Source organism: Poromitra crassiceps (assembly GCF_964638095.1).
Source record: "Poromitra crassiceps genome assembly, chromosome: 4".
NCBI classification, from domain to species: domain Eukaryota; kingdom Metazoa; phylum Chordata; class Actinopteri; order Beryciformes; family Melamphaidae; genus Poromitra; species Poromitra crassiceps.
In genome coordinates, this window is record NC_139626.1 from 58,795,899 (window position 1) to 58,818,459 (window position 22,561).

Consider the following 22,561-nt stretch of genomic DNA (forward strand, 5'->3'; position numbering starts at 1 on the left):
TAATGGTTGCGTGAGGCTGTGTGCAGTGTGGGGAGGAGTTTACGGGGGGAGGGGGGGAGGGGGGTGGTGCACGCAGGGCATCACACAACAACTACGTCACTACATCAGAAAATATTATCTTCAGACTCAGTGAATGTGCTTGAAATGCTGCATTTCACAAAAGGCGGATTATCTCAGCTAATAATTTGAAAAGCCTGAAAACGCTGAAAACAACCTATCTTCTCCGGCTCATAACTAAAGAACGGAAAATGGTATCAATAAACTTTTTTTTGCTGATGATACAATAGAGCCAGCTCGTTCTTGTGCGTGTTCGGTGTTTACATAGTAATATCACACAATATTCTGTGGGCCTCGAGAAATCACTGAAAACGCTCTGAAAACTCTGGCACTGGGAGCATCCGTTCTCCAAAAGTGGCTGGCACTGAATGAGTTAATATTAAAAAAAAAATTTTTTTTTTTTTTTTTTGGTCTATTTACTCAATGAGCTCATGCCCAAACAAGGCGTGTCTATTTAGATGCTGAAATGTTAATGCTTTTTGTGTTAGAAATTCTAACACAAAAAGAATTTGTGTTGAAATGTTGATGCTTTTTGTTAATGCTTGTTAATGCTTTTTGTGTTAGAAATTCTAACACAAAAAGCATTAACATTTCAGCATCTAAATAGACACGCCTTGTTTGGGCATGAGCTCATTGAGTAAATAGACAAAAATTTTTTTTTTTTTTTTATATTAAAAAATTATGAATTAACCGATCGAAAGTGAAATTAACCGAAAATTGACATCCCTACTTTAAAGCAGTGATTTGTTATTGTGATTTGTATATCTGCATGACATGCTGATATTATTCGCCCATCTCCTGTGTTCTCCTCAGATCGATAAGTACCTGTACTCCATGCGTTTCTCGGACGAGACGCTGAGGGACATCATGAACCGGTTCCGGCGGGACATGGTGAACGGGCTCGGCCGGGACACCAACACCACCGCCACCGTCAAGATGCTCCCCACCTTCGTCAGGTCCATCCCAGACGGATCAGGTACACAGTCAGTCAGCCTGAGGAAAGCCCAGGGCAAAGCACACACATCAACGTGTTCACTGAGTGTGTCTGTTCAACGTCTTAAATCACAACTGGGCGGGAAAATAACTTCACACAAGTCAAACCTAAAAACCCAGTTGGAAAGTTAAATGGTTAAAGAGGTGAATTGTGGGAATTACCTGCCACTGACCGAGATTTGCATCTCTTGTATAAATCACATCTGAAACTCACCTTTATACAAAGGCCTTCTCACAGTCTTATTGATTTATTCTTATTTATATATATATATGTGTATATATATATATATATATATAAATATATATATATATATATATACACATATATATATATAATTGGAGGGAACCCTGTCTTTATTGATGGTGTTGTTATTACAGTCTTATTACAGACTATAGTAGGTACTAGGTAGTGATGTTATTACAGTCTTACTGCAGACTACAGTAGGTAGTGATGTTATTAGTCTTACTGCAGACTACAGTAGGTAGTGATGTTATTACAGTCTTACTGCAGACTACAGTAGGTAGTGATGTTATTACAGTCTTACTGCAGACTACAGTAGGTAGTGATGTTATTAGTCTTACTACAGACTACAGTAGGTAGTGATGTTATTACAGTCTTACTACAGATTACAGTAGGTAGTGATGTTATTACAGTCTTACTGCAGACTACAGTAGGTAGTGATGCTATTACAGTCTTACTACAGACTACAGTAGGTAGTGATGTTATTACAGTCTTACTGCAGACTACAGTAGGTGGTGATGTTATTAGTCTTACTACAGACTACAGTAGGTAGTGATGTTATTACAGTCTTACTACAGACTACAGTAGGTAGTGATGTTATTACAGTCTTACTACAGATTACAGTAGGTAGTGATGTTATTACAGTCTTACTGCAGACTACAGTAGGTAGTGATGTTATTAGTCTTACTGCAGACTACAGTAGGTAGTGATGTTATTACAGTCTTACTACAGACTACAGTAGGTAGTGATGTTATTAGTCTTACTACAGACTACAGTAGGTAGTGATGTTATTACAGTCTTACTACAGACTACAGTAGGTAGTGATGTTATTACAGTCTTACTACAGACTACAGTAGGTAGTGATGTTATTACAGTCTTACTGCAGACTACAGTAGGTAGTGATGTTATTAGTCTTACTACAGACTACAGTAGGTAGTGATGTTATTACAGTCTTACTGCAGACTACAGTAGGTAGTGATGTTATTACAGTCTTACTACAGACTACAGTAGGTAGTGATGTTATTACAGTCTTACTACAGACTACAGTAGGTAGTGATGTTATTAGTCTTACTACAGACTACAGTAGGTAGTGATGTTATTAGTCTTACTGCAGACTACAGTAGGTAGTGATGTTATTACAGTCTTACTACAGACTACAGTAGGTAGTGATGTTATTACAGTCTTACTACAGACTACAGTAGGTAGTGATGTTACTACAGTCTTACTACATATTACAGTAGGTAGTGATGTTATTACAGTCTTACTGCAGACTACAGTAGGTAGTGATGCTATTACAGTCTTACTACAGACTACAGTAGGTAGTGATGTTATTACAGTCTTACTACAGACTACAGTAGGTAGTGATGCTATTACAGTCTTACTACAGACTACAGTAGGTAGTGATGTTATTACAGTCTTACTGCAGAAATACAGTAGATACTAGGTAGTGATGTTATTAGTCTTACTGCAGACTACAGTAGGTAGTGATGTTATTACAGTCTTACTACAGACTACAGTAGGTAGTAGGGATGGGCATCGAATTTCGAATTTTCGAATAATCGTTGTTATTATCAAGGTCGACTTTTATTATTGAAATTCGAAATTCAAAAAAAAAAAAAAAAAAAAAAAAAAAAAAATTAGTGAAATGTTGCATTGTCTCCCCTGATTCTAAGTATAGTCAAATCGCTTGGTTTGAGCAAGTAAAACAATTTTTATAAGCATTTTAAGCAAGGTTTATGGAAAAATGAATGGCGGATGAAATCCCATGAAGAGGGAGAGGGGGTGACTTTGGCACCCCTTTGGCACTCAGACCTGAGCCTACTAAATATTTAATGAACCACTCATGATTGTCAAAACTGTTTTTTATTTTCGAAAATGTCAATGTCATGTAACATGTTCTTTACTTCAGTGGTGCAATGCTTGTTTGAGCCAAAAATCCACAGCAGAAGCTTTTTATATTAATTAATAAAGCCGTAGACTTAGAATCAGGGGAGACAATGCAACATTTCACTCACACAAAAAAAAAAAAAAAAAAAAAAATTACATTTTTAATTTTTTTTACATTTTTATTTTTATTTTCGAATTTCGAATTAAATTCGAATTTGGCCAGCGAATTTCGAATAATGTTTTTGCTAGAAATGCCCATCCCTAGTAGGTAGTGATGTTATTACAGTCTTACTACAGACTACAGTAGGTAGTGATGTTATTACAGTCTTACTACAGACTACAGTAGGTAGTGATGTTATTACAGTCTTACTACAGACTACAGTAGGTGGTGATGTTATTAGTCTTACTGCAGACTACAGTAGGTAGTGATGTTATTACAGTCTTACTGCAGACTACAGTAGGTAGTGATGTTATTAGTCTTACTGCAGACTACAGTAGGTAGTGATGTTATTACAGTCTTACTACAGACTACAGTAGGTAGTGATGTTATTAGTCTTACTACAGACTACAGTAGGTAGTGATGTTATTACAGTCTTACTGCAGACTACAGTAGGTAGTGATGTTATTAGTCTTACTGCAGACTACAGTAGGTAGTGATGTTATTAGTCTTACTACAGACTACAGTAGGTGGTGATGTTATTACAGTCTTACTGCAGACTACAGTAGGTAGTGATGTTATTACAGTCTTACTACAGACTACAGTAGGTAGTGATGTTATTACAGTCTTACTACAGACTACAGTAGGTAGTGATGTTATTACAGTCTTACTACAGACTACAGTAGGTAGTGATGTTATTACAGTCTTACTACAGACTACAGTAGGTGGTGATGTTATTACAGTCTTACTACAGACTACAGTAGGTAGTGATGTTATTACAGTCTTACTACAGACTACAGTAGGTAGTGATGTTATTACAGTCTTACTACAGACTACAGTAGGTAGTGATGTTATTACAGTCTTACTACAGACTACAGTAGGTAGTGATGTTATTACAGTCTTACTGCAGACTACAGTAGGTAGTGATGTTATTAGTCTTACTGCAGACTACAGTAGGTAGTGATGTTATTAGTCTTACTGCAGACTACAGTAGGTAGTGATGTTATTACAGTCTTACTGCAGACTACAGTAGGTAGTGATGTTATTACAGTCTTACTGCAGACTACAGTAGGTAGTGATGTTATTACAGTCTTACTACAGACTACAGTAGGTAGTGATGTTATTAGTCTTACTGCAGACTACAGTAGGTAGTGATGTTATTAGTCTTACTGCAGACTACAGTAGGTAGTGATGTTATTAGTCTTACTGCAGACTACAGTAGGTAGTGATGTTATTACAGTCTTACTGCAGACCACAGTAGGTAGTGATGTTATTAGTCTTACTGCAGACTACAGTAGGTAGTGATGTTATTAGTCTTACTGCAGACTACAGTAGGTAGTGATGTTATTAGTCTTACTGCAGACTACAGTAGGTAGTGATGTTATTACAGTCTTACTACAGACTACAGTAGGTAGTGATGTTATTACAGTCTTACTGCAGACTACAGTAGGTAGTGATGTTATTAGTCTTACTGCAGACTACAGTAGGTAGTGATGTTATTAGTCTTACTACAGACTACAGTAGGTAGTGATGTTATTAGTCTTACTGCAGACTACAGTAGGTAGTGATGTTATTAGTCTTACTACAGACTACAGTAGGTAGTGATGTTATTAGTCTTACTGCAGACTACAGTAGGTAGTGATGTTATTACAGTCTTACTACAGACTACAGTAGGTAGTGATGTTATTAGTCTTACTGCAGACTACAGTAGGTAGTGATGTTATTACAGTCTTACTGCAGACTACAGTAGGTAGTGATGTTATTAGTCTTACTACAGACTACAGTAGGTAGTGATGTTATTAGTCTTACTGCAGACTACAGTAGGTAGTGATGTTATTACAGTCTTACTGCAGACTACAGTAGGTAGTGATGTTATTACAGTCTTAGTGCAGACTACAGTAGGTAGTGATGTTATTAGTCTTACTGCAGACTACAGTAGGTAGTGATGTTATTACAGTCTTACTACAGACTACAGTAGGTAGTGATGTTATTACAGTCTTACTACAGACTACAGTAGGTAGTGATGTTATTAGTCTTACTACAGACTACAGTAGGTAGTGATATTATTACAGTCTTACTACAGACTAGGTAGTGATGTTATTAGTCTTACTACAGACTACAGTAGGTAGTGATGTTATTACAGTCTTACTACAGACTACAGTAGGTAGTGATGTTATTAGTCTTACTGCAGACTACAGTAGGTAGTGATGTTATTACAGTCTTACTACAGACTACAGTAGGTAGTGATGTTATTACAGTCTTACTACAGACTACAGTAGGTAGTGATGTTATTACAGTCTTACTACAGACTACAGTAGGTAGTGATGTTATTACAGTCTTACTGCAGACTACAGTAGGTAGTGATGTTATTAGTCTTACTGCAGACTACAGTAGGTAGTGATGTTATTACAGTCTTACTGCAGACTACAGTAGGTAGTGATGTTATTACAGTCTTACTGCAGACTACAGTAGGTAGTGATGTTATTACAGTCTTACTGCAGACTACAGTAGGTAGTGATGTTATTAGTAGGTAGTGATGTTATTAGTCTTACTGCAGACTACAGTAGGTAGTGATGTTATTACAGTCTTACTGCAGACTACAGTAGGTAGTGATGTTATTACAGTCTTACTGCAGACTACAGTAGGTAGTGATGTTATTACAGTCTTACTGCAGACTACAGTAGGTAGTGATGTTATTACAGTCTTACTACAGACTACAGTAGGTAGTGATGTTATTACAGTCTTACTACAGACTACAGTAGGTAGTGATGTTATTACAGTCTTACTGCAGACTACAGTAGGTAGTGATGTTATTACAGTCTTACTACAGACTACAGTAGGTAGTGATGTTATTACAGTCTTACTACAGACTACAGTAGGTAGTGATGTTATTACAGTCTTACTACAGACTACAGTAGGTAGTGATGTTATTACAGTCTTACTGCAGACTGCAGTAGGTAGCGATGTTGTTATTACAGTCTTACTACAGACTACAGTAGGTAGTGATGTTATTACAGTCTTACTACAGACTACAGTAGGTAGTGATGTTATTACAGTCTTACTACAGACTACAGTATGTGGTGATGTTATTACAGTCTTACTACAGACTACAGTAGGTAGTGATGTTATTACAGTCTTACTACAGACTACAGTATGTGGTGATGTTATTAGTCTTACTGCAGACTGCAGTAGGTAGCGATGTTGTTATTACAGTCTTACAGACAGTAAGCATGTTGCAGCTCTGCTCTGTCCTGCCTCTCTCTGTGCGTTGTGTGAAAAATGTGCTGACGTGTTTGAAAGGTCAGTAGCTTTGTGTGCGTGGCCTCTCCTCTGCGACTCAGTAGGTCACTATTGTTTTGGCCCTGCAGCCAAACGGGCCGGGCTGACCGGGCCGTTGTCAGAACCTCATGACATCAGTTTGGTGATTTTCCCGTTTTCTCTTCAATTGAAGGATTATATTTAGAGAGCGTTTTATTACCACGGAGCTTGTGAAACCCTGTCAAAACCCAGCATAAAAATGCCTGGTAATATCTGCTTCTTAAATAAGAGTTTTTACCTGAAAATTGCAATATATTGCGTTATGGTAATGACCGCACCTGGTTCAACATGGATGAAATTATGTTCAGCAGGGTGGATGGAAAATATATTTTTCCTACTTTTTTTTAAATATTATTTTTGGGGCATTTTTGCCTTTATTGGATAGGACAGGACAGTAGGCAGACAGGAAAGGTGGACAGAGAGAGAGGGGGGATGACATGCGGCAAGAGACCTCGGGTTGGATTCGAACCCGCGTCGGCCACGCGAATGGACTGAGCCTCCGTGGTGTGCGTGCTACCACATAGTTTTCTACGAAGAAAATGATATTCTGTCTCTAGGACGTACAATATAGTTTGCCTTTGAACAGCCGCGCTGGAACTATTATTAAGTAGGGGGTGCTGTAAGGAATGGAATCTCGACGAAGAAAATTTGACGTTTTTTGGACTTTTATCCATATTTAGAAGAATATATAATTATACTGTTGTGATGTCATTATTCAGTATCTTCTCCTTTTCTCACTCACTTTCATGTAAGCACCTGCTCTCCCTTTAGTCGTTTTACACTACAACAGACAGCAACACAGGCATAAACACTGAACTTATTATTATTATTATTATTATGGAAAACCAGATTATGATGAAAATCAAACACTTTTGAAGAGAGAGCGTATGAAATAAGATTAGAGGTGGGAAGCACAAACTGTTTTTTAATGGATTTTGTTGGTGGTATAAACACAAGAATGCCAAATCCAACAATTTCGAAAATCCCATCTCTTGCCACCAAGGGGTGCTGCAGCACCCTCAGCACCCACCTTCCCGCTCCCTTGCCTTTGAAACAAGAAGAGAAGTCACAGTTTAAACACTACAATATTTTCAGTATTTTCAATACTTTCGACAATCAGAGCAATGCCTTTCAACGACGGCAACCTAGTCTGAATCTAAACAAGAAAATATATCAAAGCATTTGAACAATAATAATATGTAATAATAATAATAATAATATAAGTATATGATACAGGTCAGCTCTGAGACTCACAACACACAACTACAATAATAATAGAGAAGTATATGTATATGTATATGTATGGTATGTTTTCTTTCAATTGAACAGAAATCATTCACAACAGTTTGTCAACCAGATGGAGAAACTAACCCTAACACTAATATAGTCGGTTTCAATTCAATACAACCTTTCCACTATCAAGTGAAACCTCTTCCCTAATGTCTGTGCAGATCATATTGTCAGGAAAAACGATAAGACTTTATAATATCCTGAAGGTCCTTCAGGCTGAACAGCTGGGACAGTCACTTCATCAGCCAATAGTCAAGATGTTTGCTCCTCTCACACTGGCTTTATTCTCCCAGAAGCCTGGGAGAAGCTTCTACGCAGAAATAACACAAAACGGTCTGTCTGTCTGCCTGTCTGCCTGTCTGCCTGCCTGTCTGCCTGCCTGTCTGTCTGCCTGCCTGTCTGTCTGTCTGTCTGTCTGTCTGTCTGTCTGTCTGTCTGTCTGCCTGTCTGTCTGTCTGCCTGCCTGTCTGTCTGTCTGCCTGCCTGTCTGCCTGCCTGCCTGTCTGCCTGCCTGTCTGTCTGTCTGCCTGCCTGTCTGCCTGCCTGCCTGTCTGTCTGCCTGCCTGCCTGTCTGCCTGCCTGTCTGTCTGCCTGTCTGCCTGCCTGTCTGCCTGCCTGTCTGTCTGCCTGCCTGTCTGTCTGCCTGTCTGTCTGTCTGCCTGTCTGCCTGCCTGCCTGTCTGTCTGTCTGCCTGCCTGTCTGTCTGTCTGTCTGTCTGTCTGCCTGCCTGCCTGCCTGTCTGTCTGTCTGTCTGTCTGCCTGCCTGCCTGCCTGCCTGCCTGCCTGCCTGCCTGTCTGCCTGTCTGCCTGTCTGTCTGTCTGCCTGTCTACCTGTCTGTCTGTCTGTCTGTCTGCCTGCCTGCCTGCCTGCTTGTCTGCCTGCAGAGAGGAACAGTAGTGGAGGAACTGGCCAGCACACAGACTTTATAAATAGCCTCAGGTTTCAGCCACTAGACACGAGCTGGGGGGTGGGAGGTGGGAGGTGGGTGGTGGGAGGTGGGAGGGGGGCTGCTAGCAAAGGGCAGAGGTGAGGCCATGGCAACGTTTGAAAGTGATCAACAATGTAAATCCAGATCAGTTACATTACATGTATATATAATCAAGACATGATGGCACAGATTCAAATTAACGTTGCCGTTTTCCAGTCTCACAGAGGCTATAAATTGGATGTACAGTCTGCAGCAGATCAGTAACACTTCTATACGCCAAAGCCGGTCCACATCTCATTCCAGCCAGGTCAAGGGGATAAATGGCACAAGGCAGTAGGCCAGACTCAAGCCTACAGCCATGGAGCTGCTAAATGAAGAACATTGTTCTGCGATTGGCAGGCTGCTCTGCACAACGCTACAGAAAGGTTACAGGTCTCATCAGCCATGTGGTCTGCTCAAGTGTCAAGACACTGAAACTAGAGCTGGCCCAAGATTTTCCCTATGACTTTATTTGTATAGTCCGCCGACAGTCTATTTGTAACGTGTAATCATCAGCTTATTAGTTGACATTCAACAATCCAATTTTTGTCTGTAGATGTTTGCCTGCAGACGTTTAAGAGATTGTGTCTGTTTGCTTCCCGTTCCACACGCCTGATTCTCATTACCTGCTGCTCAATTAGTCTGAGAATATGTAGGTCTGTTAATGAATTGTCAGACACAGTACAGACAAAGGTGAAACAGCCGAGTTGTTGAATGTCAACTAATAATAAGCGGTTGAAATGTTACAAACACTCTGTACACTCTCTGTAGGCACTAGGGCTGTTCAAATTGGCCCAAACTCATATTTGAATATCCCCTCTAAGCAAAACACATTCATTTGAAAAAATTATAATAATAATAAATATATATAGGCCTACAGATCCTTTCCAAAAAATCTGAATATCATGGAAATACCATGTATGGCCGTGGGCTTCAGCAGGTTGTCAAGCAAAGACTATTCAAAATTTGGCGTTGATTGAACGTTTTCAATCATGAGAGACCAGTGGGTAAAATTTGCTTTATTCACAAAATAGCTAATTTTGGCGTAATGACTCAATGGTAAGATGACCCTCTTCTTGTGCTGAGAGAGCAGGGCATCTTCTCAGACTAGAATAGAGAATTATATATATATATATATATATATATATATATATATATATATATATATATATATTTATATTTATATATATATATATATATATATTTATATATACAGTATATATATTGATATATATTGATATATATATTGATATGATTCACCTATGCAAAATCATGAAATGTTCATCCCATTGAACCAAATGGTAATGTTAGGTGTGACGTCAAACAAAACCAACATTTTCAAATAGGCTATTCCTGCCATAACGGACAGATTTAAAAAAATAAAATGTTATAATTTAGGCGGCAGAACTGTGTGTCATGATTTCCCAAAATCACTGTATCATTCGTAGGATTCCACAAAAGATGATGATGGTATTGAATCAAATATTGAATTTAATGCCAGCTACAAATGCCTAAAAGGTCAATTAAGAATTTTACTCCAAAATGAGATACTATTCGAAACATTTGTACAGTTACTCTTAGACAGCTCTTAGACTGCTAATATTGCTGAATATTGGAAATGATTAGCCTTCTTAAATCACGATATGATACATAATTTAGTGACTTCAGTGAATTCAAGTTCAGTGACAAGTCTGTTTATTTCTGAGACGCAAATCTTTCCAGCGATGCCATTGGCTGCAACCACAATTTAAAAATGCCTTTACAAAGTGACAGCCAATAAGGTCCTTTGGAGGGGGAGCTTGTGAAACTGTGATGGTCACGCATCTCATTTGTGATTACAGTACTACAGCAGAATAACATGGAGCTGATATGTGACCTGCTCTATCAAAATCAGTCACATTAACCCCAAAACACATTTTGAGTTGTATACACTGGTGGAAAGAGGAGAAATGTAAGCTTTCTGCTGATAACTCGACATTTATGAGCTTCAAAACTATATTTAACGTTGAATTTCACAATAATCTTTACACAGAATGAAAGCCAAGGCTTTATTTTGCTCAAAGCTGGTGAAATCCCAAAACGTATATATTTTTTTATGATCATAAAATCAAGTTTCTACACAAACGGGCCGTGCTACATGTGACTGATTTGGTCAGAGCAGGTCAAAAATCACCATTAATTGCTCTGCCCCACGATACGCATTGTCACATTTTTGTATCAGAATCAGAATCAGCTTTATTGGCCAAGTCTGTAGACATACATGGAATTTAACTCCGGTATACGTTGCTCTCAATGTACTTACAGGGCAAAAAAGAGTACGCAAACAAGCTAAAACAACAAACAAGGACATTGATCAAAGGTGCATAAAGCAAGTTGACTGCTATTTATATTATATACAATAAGTGTGATGTAGGGTGACCATTATAAATATGTATTTAGGAGAAATAATAATAATAATAAATATAGCCGCAAGCGGCGATGCGGGGTCCAAGCTTCCGGTGACTTGGGGGGTATAGTGCACATTTATTCAGACTTGGTATGTGCACAAGTAAACAAAGTTTGGTTGAGATCCGGTGACCTGACGGTTTCCAAGCAGTACTAGTAGTAGTAGTAGTAGCAGTAGTAGTAATAGTAGTAGTAGTAGTGTTGGTAGTAGTGGGAGTGGTAACAGTAGTAGCAGCATAAGTACTAAGAATAGTAGTAGTAGTAGTAGCAGCAGCAGCAGTAGTGGTGGTGGTTGGCTGTTATAGCGCCACCATCTGGTGGATTGGTGTAATTTTTTCCTCTGAGTAGTGGGTGATGTCTTGAAACTATGTGGAAAGGTGGGTGATGTGGGGCGTATGGTTTCTGAGATCCACACACTTTTAGGGCAGGAAAAGAACAAAAGCAAATACACACAAGTTTAGACATTTATCATTTCAAAACGGTTTCACGTATCCAAAATCCTTTAATAACTTTAGGTCGGGGTAGTCCATAGATAACCCAGAAAAAGTTTCGTGTGATTTGGCCAAACAGTCTAGGAGGAGCTCGCAAAAGTAGGTTTTTGATAAAATTCAAAATTGTGGAAAATCTAGGCACACGCAAATGGGCGTGGCCTATATGGATAGATGCATATTGATCCAAGGAATCCAGGATAAGTGAAATTTTGAGTATAGGACACACGGTTCAGAAGATATGGACCATAAGGTGAAATGGTCTGTTATAGCGCCACCATCTGGTGGATTGGTGTATTTTTTTTTCTCAGAGTAGGGGGTGACCTCTTGAACCTATGCGGAAAGTTTAGGTGATGTGGAGGGTATGGTTTCTGAGATCCACACACTTTTAGGGCAGAAAAAGAAGAAAAACAAATAGACAATATAGCCGCAAGCGGCGATGCGGGGTCCAAGCTTCCGGTGACTTGGGGGGTATATGTCAGATAGTGCACATTTATTCAGACTTGGTATATGCACAAGTAAACAAAGTTTGGTTGAGATCCGGTGACCTGACGGTTTCCAAGCAGTACTAGTAGTAGTAGTAGTAGCAGTAGTAGTAATAGTGTTGGTAGTAGTGGGAGTGGTAGCAGTAGTAGCAGCAGAAGTACTAAGAATAGTAAATGGTAAATGGTAAATGGACTGCATTTATATAGCGCTTTTATCCAAAGCGCTTTACAATGTGCCTACATTCACCCATTCACACACCGAAGGCGGCCAGCTGCCACGCAGGGTGCTGGCACAGCCATCGGGAGCAATTTGGGGTTCAGTGTCTCGCCCAAGGACACTTCGACGTGCGGACTGGAAGAGCCGGGGAACGAACCACCAACCTTCTAATTAGTGGACAACCCACTCTACCTCCTGAGCCACAGCCGCCACTAGTAGCCAATAGTAGTAGTAGTAGCAGCAGCAGCAGTAGTAGTGGTGGTTGGCTGTTATAGCGCCACCATCTGGTAGATTGGTGTAATTTTTTCCTCTGAGTAGTGGGTGATGTCTTGAAACTTGAAGTAGTACTTGGATAGAAAGCAGTTTTTGTGTACAATATCCCTTTAAGTATCTGGACAGAAAGTGGTATTTGGGTAGAACATACTGTCAATACGACAAGTACTTCTCTGGCTCTGCAGATACATATAATATGGTCTACAAAGTTAAATACAACAGTCTGGATAGCTCACTTGGTAAAGCACATGACTTATGCTAACTAAAGACCATTGCCGCTCAAATTTCAAACCCCACGTGGGATGAAAAACTTTCAACTTCAGACAGGTAAGTCAGTAACAGTAATTAAAACCCCACATGCTGCCTCCTTATTTTGCGGTGTTTTATGAACTTTTTCAATATCTTGGAAATGTTAGCTGGAGATTGCGTGGCTGTGTTCAAGAACGTGTTTTGCAACAGGAGAGGTTAGTTCTTGTCTCATGATGGAGCTTTTGTGTTCTGAAATCAGAATTATCAGTTGTCATTGTGTCTTTCCCACACACACATCAAACCATAGGGCGTAGTGGCGTCCACTACAGAAGGTTGATGGGGTTTATCCCTGAAATTGCTTTTGGTGACTATAGCCAGCACCCTGCATGGCAGCTTGTCATGCAGTCCATTTACCATTAAGGACATTTTTGTATTACACACATAATGCACCACTTTACATTAAAAGTATGCCCTGAATGGAGGTGTTTGAACTAATTGGTGTGGGTTGTGCTGTTACAATGAGCACATGAGTGACAAGGATAATTCAGATTGAATTCTCTTTTTGGACCTTTCACATGTGAAGACACAATAATGTATTGGAATGTTTTTCCTCTCTCATCTGAAAGAAGTCTCCCAGCAAACACAATTACATCATGATGATGTTCTGATATCATCTTTCAGTGACGTCCAGGACTAGGCCAAATCACAGCCGATTTGAGGATCATTTAGACATCTACACAGGAATGTCAAGATGACGTCGAAATATGACATTACCATGAATAGGCATATTCAGTTATTCTGCTATGTACACAGTGTGTATTCAGCAGCGTTATACATAATTATATCCAGATTAACCTTTATTCTACATTTTCAAAAAATAAAACAGTTACCTGGCCGTGGTTTGAACCCAGGACCTCCAGCTTTGGGGTCTGCTACTTTACCCCTACACCATCCTTCCACAGCAATGACGAGGCACGGATGTAACCTTATTATGGCATAAACTTGTTTTTATTCAAACGTGGGTGTCAAGTCTTTGTGGATCGGGCATTACTGTGTGACATCTAAACCAACTGTGTATTATGTTACAGCAGATGCAGAACCCCAAAACACATTAACCCCACCCAAAATGCTACATTCCAACTTCCAGTAGTAGTAGTCAGGGCCGGCCCTAGCCATCTGGGGGCCCTAAGCAGGATATAGATCAGGGGCCCCCTCCCAGGGGCGGGGGTTTGGGGGCATCCGCGCTGGAAGTACTTTTAAGTAGGGGGTGCTGTAAGGAGGGGACTCTCGGTGCTGCCCGCTAGGGCAGCGCCGAAGAAAATTTGACGTTTTTGGACTTTTAGCCATATTTAGAAGAATATTTAAAACAAACAAACATGACAATGACGCTCGTTTGTAGCCCTATCAGTGTCAAGCAAGCGTGTAGAACCCAGCAGCCATAGGGGTTGCCAGGTCAGTTAAACCAGGGGTTCCCAACCTTTTTTGTGCCAAGGACCGGTAGATACATGCAGGACCGGTTGTCAATTTTAATGGTTTTAGTTACATATATATTTACTCACCAGGTGGCGACAAAAGGTAAATATCAGCCTTTTGTGTTGTATGTAGCCTACAGTATTTATGTTTTTGTTTAAACTACAAACATAAATAAACGTCAACCTATGTTTTAACTACCACACACAGCCTATAATATTATAGCCTATGTTTATTTAAAAAAAAAAAAAAAAAAAAAAAATTTTTTTTTTTTTTTTTTTTTTTGGGGGGCCCCCCCAACTCCCGGGGCCCTAGGCAGCCGCTTGGTTCGCATTATGGGCGGGCCGGCCCTGGTAGTAGTAGTAGTAGTAGTAGTAGTAATAGTAGCAGAAGTAGTAATAGTAGTAGTAGTAGTGTTGGTAGTAGTGGGAGTGGTAGCAGTAGTAGCAGCAGTAGTTGTAATTGACCGGTTAATGAGTTGTGGGCAATTTAGTGTTGGCGTGTGTTTCATTAAAAGTTTCGAGATTTATCATTTCAAAACGGTTTCACGTATCCAAAACCCTTTAATAACCTTCGGTCGGGGTAGTCCATAGATGACCCAGAAAAAGTTTTGTGTGATTTGGCCAAACGGTCTAGGAGGAGCTCGCAAAAGTAGGTTTTTGATCAAATTCAAAATGGCGGAAAATCTACCACACATAAATGGGCGTGGCCTAGTGGGTTAGATACATGATGCTCCAGGGAAACCAGTAGATGTGGAATTTTGATTCTACAGCTCGCAGTTCAGAAGTTATGGACCGACAAACGTGAAATTGGCTGTTATAGCGCCACCGTCTGGTGGATTGGTGTAATTTTTTTACTCTGAGTAGTGGGTGATGTCGTGAACCTGTGTGGAAAGTTTGGGTGATGGGGGGTGTATGGTTTCTGAGATCCACACACTTTTAGGGTAGGAAAAGAACAAAAGCAAATACACAAAAGTTTAGACATTTATCATTTCAAAACGGTTTCACGTATCCAAAATCCTTTAATAACTTTAGGTCGGGGTAGTCCATAGATGTCCCAGAAAAATTCCCGTGTGATTTGGCCAAACGGTCTAGGAGGAGTTCGCAAAAGTAGGTTTTTGATAAAATTCAAAATGGCGGAAAATCTAGGCACACGCAAATGGGCGGGGCCTATATGGATAGATGCGTATTGATCCAGGGAATCCAGCAGATGTGGAATTTTGATTCTACGCCTCACGGTTCAGCAGTTATGGGCCAATACGTGCACTCGGCTGTTATAGCGCCACCATCTGGCCAATATGGCTAATTTTTTGTCTCTGAGTAGTGGGGCACATTTCCAACCTATGTGCAAAGTCTGGCTACTGTACCCCTTACGGTTTTTGCCGTGCATACTGTTTTAGCGGAGAATAACAAAAAGAATAATAATAAACGTAACAGATACAATAGGGATCCACGCACTTCGTGCTTGGACCCCTAATAACAATAGTTGAATACCTATGTACAAACAAATCTAAGTATTAAACAACACTGGATTGTAAACACGCTATAAGTCAGATATTGCTAGGGATGGGTATCGTTTCATATTTTTCAATACCGGTGCTAAAACAGTACTTCTAAAATGGTACCGGTGCCTAAACGGTGCCTGAAACGGTACTTTTATTAAAGCAGATTTAAGGGCTGTAGGATTTCAAACAATACTTTTATGTGTTATGCCCCTAGAATGTTAGTGAAGGTGCCGGTTGTAAAAGTACCGGTACCATATTGGTATCGGCTTTCGGCACCCGACCTTAGATATTGCACAGGTAAAGCGATTCAAGGTCAAATTGGCCCATTTGCCTCGGTTCTCTGCGGAGCCCACTCGCGTAGTGCCAGAACACGCTCGATTTTGGGGCGGAACACGCCAGGATTGGCCAAGCCCAAATCTCCAGTCAACAGAACTGCCAAATCAAATCATCGATACGCTACAGTTGTAGTCGTACAATTCAACTACAGTACGACAAAACGGCCCCGCCGCCCACGTTCGGGTCCCGACCCACCAGTTGAGAAACCCTGCCTTAAAAGGTATCAAGTACCGATACCCAGCCCCTCCTTGGAGCACACTCTCGCCCAGCATCTGGCAGGCGGGCGGCTCCGCTCGCAGAAGAGCCTTTTGTGCAATACAAGCTGCTGCAGAGGACCGGGCTGCATCTTGATCTGAACTTGTTTTCCTCGTTTCGGGTGACAGCGAGCAGGAAACCGTTTACAACTTTATAACCGCTTTGTTGTTTTGCGTCTTTTACTGCAGAACAGTCGCAGATCTGCAGTCTAAAGATAGAAGGCCACGATCTGCATTCTAATGATGTTGAGCTTGAAGATGACTGTTGGCTATCGACCCCCTAAAGTCATGTTGCAAGATGTGTATACAATAATAATGTGTGCCTGCTGGTTTTTCCCACAAAAAAAGTTACAATTATCTTGTTAAATTCCTTCAAATAACTTCCCCTCCTTCTTCCTCATTTAAAACTCCAAAGCAACCAAGCAGGGTTATCTAAAACATAACTAGCCAATCACAGAATACAACACGGGCTTTCAACACATTCTCACTCATGACAAAGTGACGACAAGGGTTCCTGACCGATCTGCAGTACTGTATATGACCAGTTGTTCCTGACCGATCTGCAGTACTGTATATGACCAGTTGGGAGTGAGAATGTGTTGGCGCTTTAGCTGCTGAATACTGGACAGGGATTGGCTCCAAGATTCGTGATGTCACGAATATTCCTTGTTGAAAACGGCCTTATACTGAGCACTGAGAAACGTTCCACTTTCAGACGATGATTGTGGAAACAGCCTTCTAGTGTCAAACTCTGCACAGACATCATTCTGCACAGTGAAGCTCACACATCCAACTGTAGGAACAAGAAGGCTCCACCTGGTGGTCCGCCAGAGACCACCAGAATATATATATATATATATATATATAAAAAGAAAATAATATAATTACCGGTAAGCAATATCACACGAGAGGGAGTGCGGTTGTTGGATAATATGGGCACTGCTGTGATTCGGTCGCAGGCACGAGGCCGCAGGCCGAGTGCCGAAGATAATCACACTGTTTGATTGACAGGTGATCTGTTGGGAGGTGCAGTGCACAGACATAGATGGAGACTGGTGGATTCCCACTCTGTCTGTTTGTTTTGTGCTGACAGAAAAGGGGGACTTCATCGCTCTGGACCTGGGCGGGTCCAACTTCCGGATCCTACGGGTCAAGGTGACGCACGACAAGAAGCAGCCGGTGCAGATGGAGAGCCAGGTCTATGAGACGCCTGATGACATCATCCACGGGAGTGGGACACAGGTAAAAAACCTTAGTGTAGAGCCAGGTCTATGAGACGCCTGATGACATCATCCACGGGAGTGGGACACAGGTAAAAAACCTTAGTGTAGAGCCAGGTCTATGAGACGCCTGATGACATCATCCACGAGAGTGGATCCCAGAGTCAGAACCAACCCTGGCACCGCAATGGTGGAATGAGTTCCCTCCTATGGTGAGGACGGCCGCTTCACTGCCAATCTTTCGGCAAAAACTTAAAACACACCTTTTCAGGCTCCATCTGGGCCCCTCTTGAACTAACATCTCTCTCTCTCTCTCTATCTCAAAAAACAACAACAACTAAACTTTACCACTATTCCTTCAGAAGTTGTAGTTGTCACAGACTGTGTTGCATAGTTGATTGCTCTATTGCTGACACAAATGTGTTATTGTAAGTTGCTTTGGATAAAAGCGTCTGCCAAATGATGTAATGTAATGTAATGGGACTAGGGCTGCAACTAACTATTATTTTCATGATTAATCGATTAGTTGTTTGGTCTATAAAATGTCGGTAGCAAATGACGATCAGTGTTTCCCAAAGCCCAAGATGACGCCCTCAAATGTCTTGTTTTGTCCACAACTCAAAGATAATGGCTGGGTTTCCCAAAAGCTTCTTTGCGCTAAGAAGCTAATTCAACCCTTCTTAAGGCCCCCTTAAGAAGCAAACGCGTTTCCCAATTGCTTCTTTATGAAGGCATGCGTTTCCCAAAAGCTTCTTAGCGCTAAGAAGCTTCTTTGACCCTTCTTAAGGCTCCCGTAAGAAGCCAACGAAGCCAACGCGTTTCCCGATTGCTTCTTAGCCTAAAATTATCTTCCAATTATCCTCCGTTAAGAAGGCTGCGTTTCCCAAAAGCTTCTTAGCGCTAAGATGATCTTTCGTTAAGAAGGTTTTGTAAGAAGGGTCTGGAGCCTTCTTAACACCTTCTTAATGACAAAACACTGGCAGATCCAGCCGCGTCAGGCAAAAGGAGATACTTGTGTCCACTGTTCCTCTTGTGTTTTTCCCTTTTTCCTTTCTTTCATGTACCCTTTAGTGTTTAAAATTAGGGAACACTTGAAAATCTCCCCTGTATGTATGGTTACTTGTGTTTTAAATGTTTTACCGTAGGCTATATTCCTCTAATCAGAATGGATTACTTTTATAATGTTGTGGATTTATATAGCACCTTTCACAGAACCCAAGGTCGCTTAAATTCTGTAGTGTTTCTCTGTTTTGTTGTATGCTGTGTATATAAAGCAATTTGAACTGCAGTCCATGTCTGAAATAAATAATGTTTAATAAAGTTTAACATGACCATGATTAGGTGTTAACAGTGTTTCTCACACTGAGTCGTGGCCCACTGCTGGGCTCAGAGTGCCATCAAGTGAGCCGCTCCAGTTAAGATGCTTCTTAAGAGCCTTATATTTTTTTTGTTTTTCTCGACTGTTAAGAAGGCGTTTGGGAAACACTTCTTTGGAGCCTTCTTAACTCCTTAAGAAGCTTCTTAACTCCTTAAGAAGCTTCTTAACTCTTAAGAAGCTTCTTTGTTGGGAAACTCAGCCAATATCAGTTTACTGTCATACAGGAGTAAAGAAACCAGAAAATATTCACATTTAAGAAGCTGGAATCAGAGAATTTAGACCTTTTCTCTTAAAATGGTACTCAAAACGATTAATCGATGATCAAATACAGGAGTCAGCCGAGCGGCGACAGCGAGACTCTGCATACTCGAACGTTAACTCGGCGCGTTGGCTGCGGTACACCTCAAAAACACTAGGTGGCTTGTGGTACACTCATGTCCATTACATATGACGCTATCGTGTTGTTTACCAAGAACTTGCAATCATGTCGGTGGGGGGACATTTTATTGTCCCTCCATTTCAAAACTCATTCCGGTGAGCCTGCATAAGGCTTTGCTAGATGAGGGACAAGCACTGCACTTGAGCACAACAAGTACGTCCAATCACAGCTCTCGTGCTGGTCACGTCACGTCCGCGTTGACGCCACAGAGTCACATTTTCGAGGAGCTGCACGCACCCACCGCCGAGCAGGCGATTTCGCTCGAGCATAATTTGCGCTTAAGTGGGACACAGGTAAAAGCCTCAGTGTAAAGCCAGGTGCCTGATGACATCATCCATGGGAGTGGCACACAGGTAAAAACCTCAGTGTACAAAATTCTGGACCTTATTCACCTTATGTAGCCACGCCCATTTGACCCGGTTGTGTGGTCGTGTGACGACTTCCAGGAAAAATAAATAAAAATAAAATGGCTGCTCTGCTCCAATATCATCTAACTCTGAATGAACTAATAATTTAGACAATTGTATGTAACATACCAAATAAAAGCAAACGGCAATGTCTAAGAATGCAACGCCATGTAACTGGCTCGTTAAGTCTCGCATTCCAGGGAATTACCTGGAACAGTGACCGCCCACCTTTTTCTCAGCTCCCGTTCCATCAGAGAATCCCCCCATTCATTTTCTCCATAGACGCTTCCAAAAAAGAAATCCTTCTATAAAGAGTTTTAAGCCTGCAACCAAGCCAACCAGCCAGTTACTGAATCATGAGTGACCATAAAACATTTCACTTGGAGCAAAAACAAAAAAGAAAAAGCGGGAAAAATATATTTTCGATTGCCGAGGAGGGAATCTTCCCGAGGAGAAGTGTTCATTCAATTCATTTTGTGAATTACACCTCTTTCCTCTTTCCGCCCTAGACGCCGGAACCGCAACATGTAAACCGGATATGTGCCACATTTTTATCGTTCCCCCGTTGAAACACCGATTCAAGTTGTGTAGGCTAACTAGTCGCCACAAATGCCATATTGCATCAATGTAGAGGTCTTCGGGTATGCCCGACCCCCCGAATACACGAGATTCCGACCCGGACCCGGCCGGGTCTGGGTCCATTCAAAAGAAGTGACTCCGGGTCTGGGTCGGTTCCGGTAGCGATTGTCACGGGTCTCGGGGCTCTGAGAGTGAAATGCCGGGTCCAATAAGACCCGAGTGGACCCGGCGATCAGCGCTGATCACGAGAGAAACGCATCAAAACAGCACACGTGAGGCTTGTTGTCACAAACTGCAAGTAAATCCATAGAGAAAATAACTAGCAAAGAGCGTTCCCATCTGCAATGAAAATGACTTCCTCGTTTACATGAAGCGCATGTGACCACATGCGGACACATGCGCACACATGCGCCTCAGGCAAACGAGGAAGTGATTTTCGTTGCAGAGAGGTAACCCTCTTGTTGGTTCCTCTCGCTATGGATTTAATTGAAGATGACTGTTCCCCGTACTTTTGGATTATTATTCGATGATCGCATGGTGAGTACACAAGTCACAACATGTATGTGATTGTTTCTAGCGCTGTTGTGTGTGTTTTTGGACGAAGGAACGGCGGTAGCATAGAGAGACTGCCACTGACTGTACTATCTAACTAGCGTTAACAGGTAGCAGCATCAACCAGGGGAGAATGCTATAACGTTAGTTAATAAAGATGCACAAAGTTTAATTTGATATACAACTTGTAGCAGTTAACAAGCAACTTTGACGTCGACACCACTAGTCTCTGCCTCGGTATTTCTCGGATCTGAACGGGGGCGGGTCTCAGATTTCTAATAATAGACGGGTCCACTCCGGGTCCGGGTCCGACATTTATCGGTTCTGAACGGGACCGGGTCTCAGACTTCTAATAATAGACGGGTCCATTACGGGTTCGGGCACAAATTCCCCGGGTCCATTAGGGTCCGGGGTCCGGGATTTTTGACCCGTGAAGACCTCTACATCAATGTTTTGTTTTATGTACTATGTAACTTTTTAGTCGCCTCGTGCTATCAGGCTCTAGCTAACTAATGTTAGCTACACGGAAGATTTTTCTGGTGCACACGTATCCGGGTAACCGGATTCCCATTCCTGCCATTGCACATTGGCACCACCGCCAGGTCCCGAAGCCTCGCTAACGGCTCCAGACTAGATGGAACGGGAGCTGAGAAAAAGTGGGCGGTCACTGTTCCAGGCTTGTTGAGGGCCATCCCCACACTGGGGCCCTGGCTAGTCAGTCCCACTCTCCCCCCTCACCACGACGCCCCTGTGTGACGTCCTGGGTTCCAATAGACCCTTCTCACGGGGGCCATTTTGTGTCAAGAAGGCAGGGTAAACACTAATGAGGGTTTCCAACGTCCATGATTGGAATTTGGAAACCCTCATTAGTGTTTGGCTTGCACCTGTGTTTATTCTGCCTTTTCGACACAAAATGGCCTCCGTGAAAAGGGTCTATTCGGCTTCATGACTGAGCTGGTCATCCCCCTTTATCCCTTCCATCGTTCATATCTCTCTCCACTGTCCGATAAAGCAGATATGCAAAAAAAACAACAACAAACAAAATAAACATACAACATATAATAATAAAAGTGCAGTTGTGCCCCCTTATGAGACCCGTGTCATATTTTTCGAAAGAGTTTATTTTTGCTCTATTTTAGCCTACTTGGGTGCGTACTAAAAACAAACTAACTAACATACCAGACCCTATCTGAATTGTCCTGATGTTGTACAATTCCCGAACACTCGGAAAGTATTATTTGAAATAGGATACTCGATTATTTTTTTTCCCCATTGCAAAATACTTCCTGTTTTTGTTTGCCCCCAATACGGAGCCCGGTGTCTTTTAAGGATCGATCGGTTGTAAAATGGGCTC

The 22,561-nt window shown here is 41.4% G+C and overlaps 1 protein-coding gene across 1 annotated transcript in view; it reads left to right on the top strand.

Annotated features, from left to right (window-relative positions):
• LOC310775265 (hexokinase-1-like) overlaps nt 1-22,561 on the top strand; it is an 80,568-nt gene that overhangs the window by 7,008 nt on the left and 50,999 nt on the right. The window contains exons 2-3 of the mRNA XM_083635395.1: nt 871-1,033; nt 17,726-17,874. Coding sequence (XP_083491521.1) covers nt 871-1,033; nt 17,726-17,874 — 312 coding nt within the window. The remainder of the gene's footprint in view (nt 1-870; nt 1,034-17,725; nt 17,875-22,561) is intronic.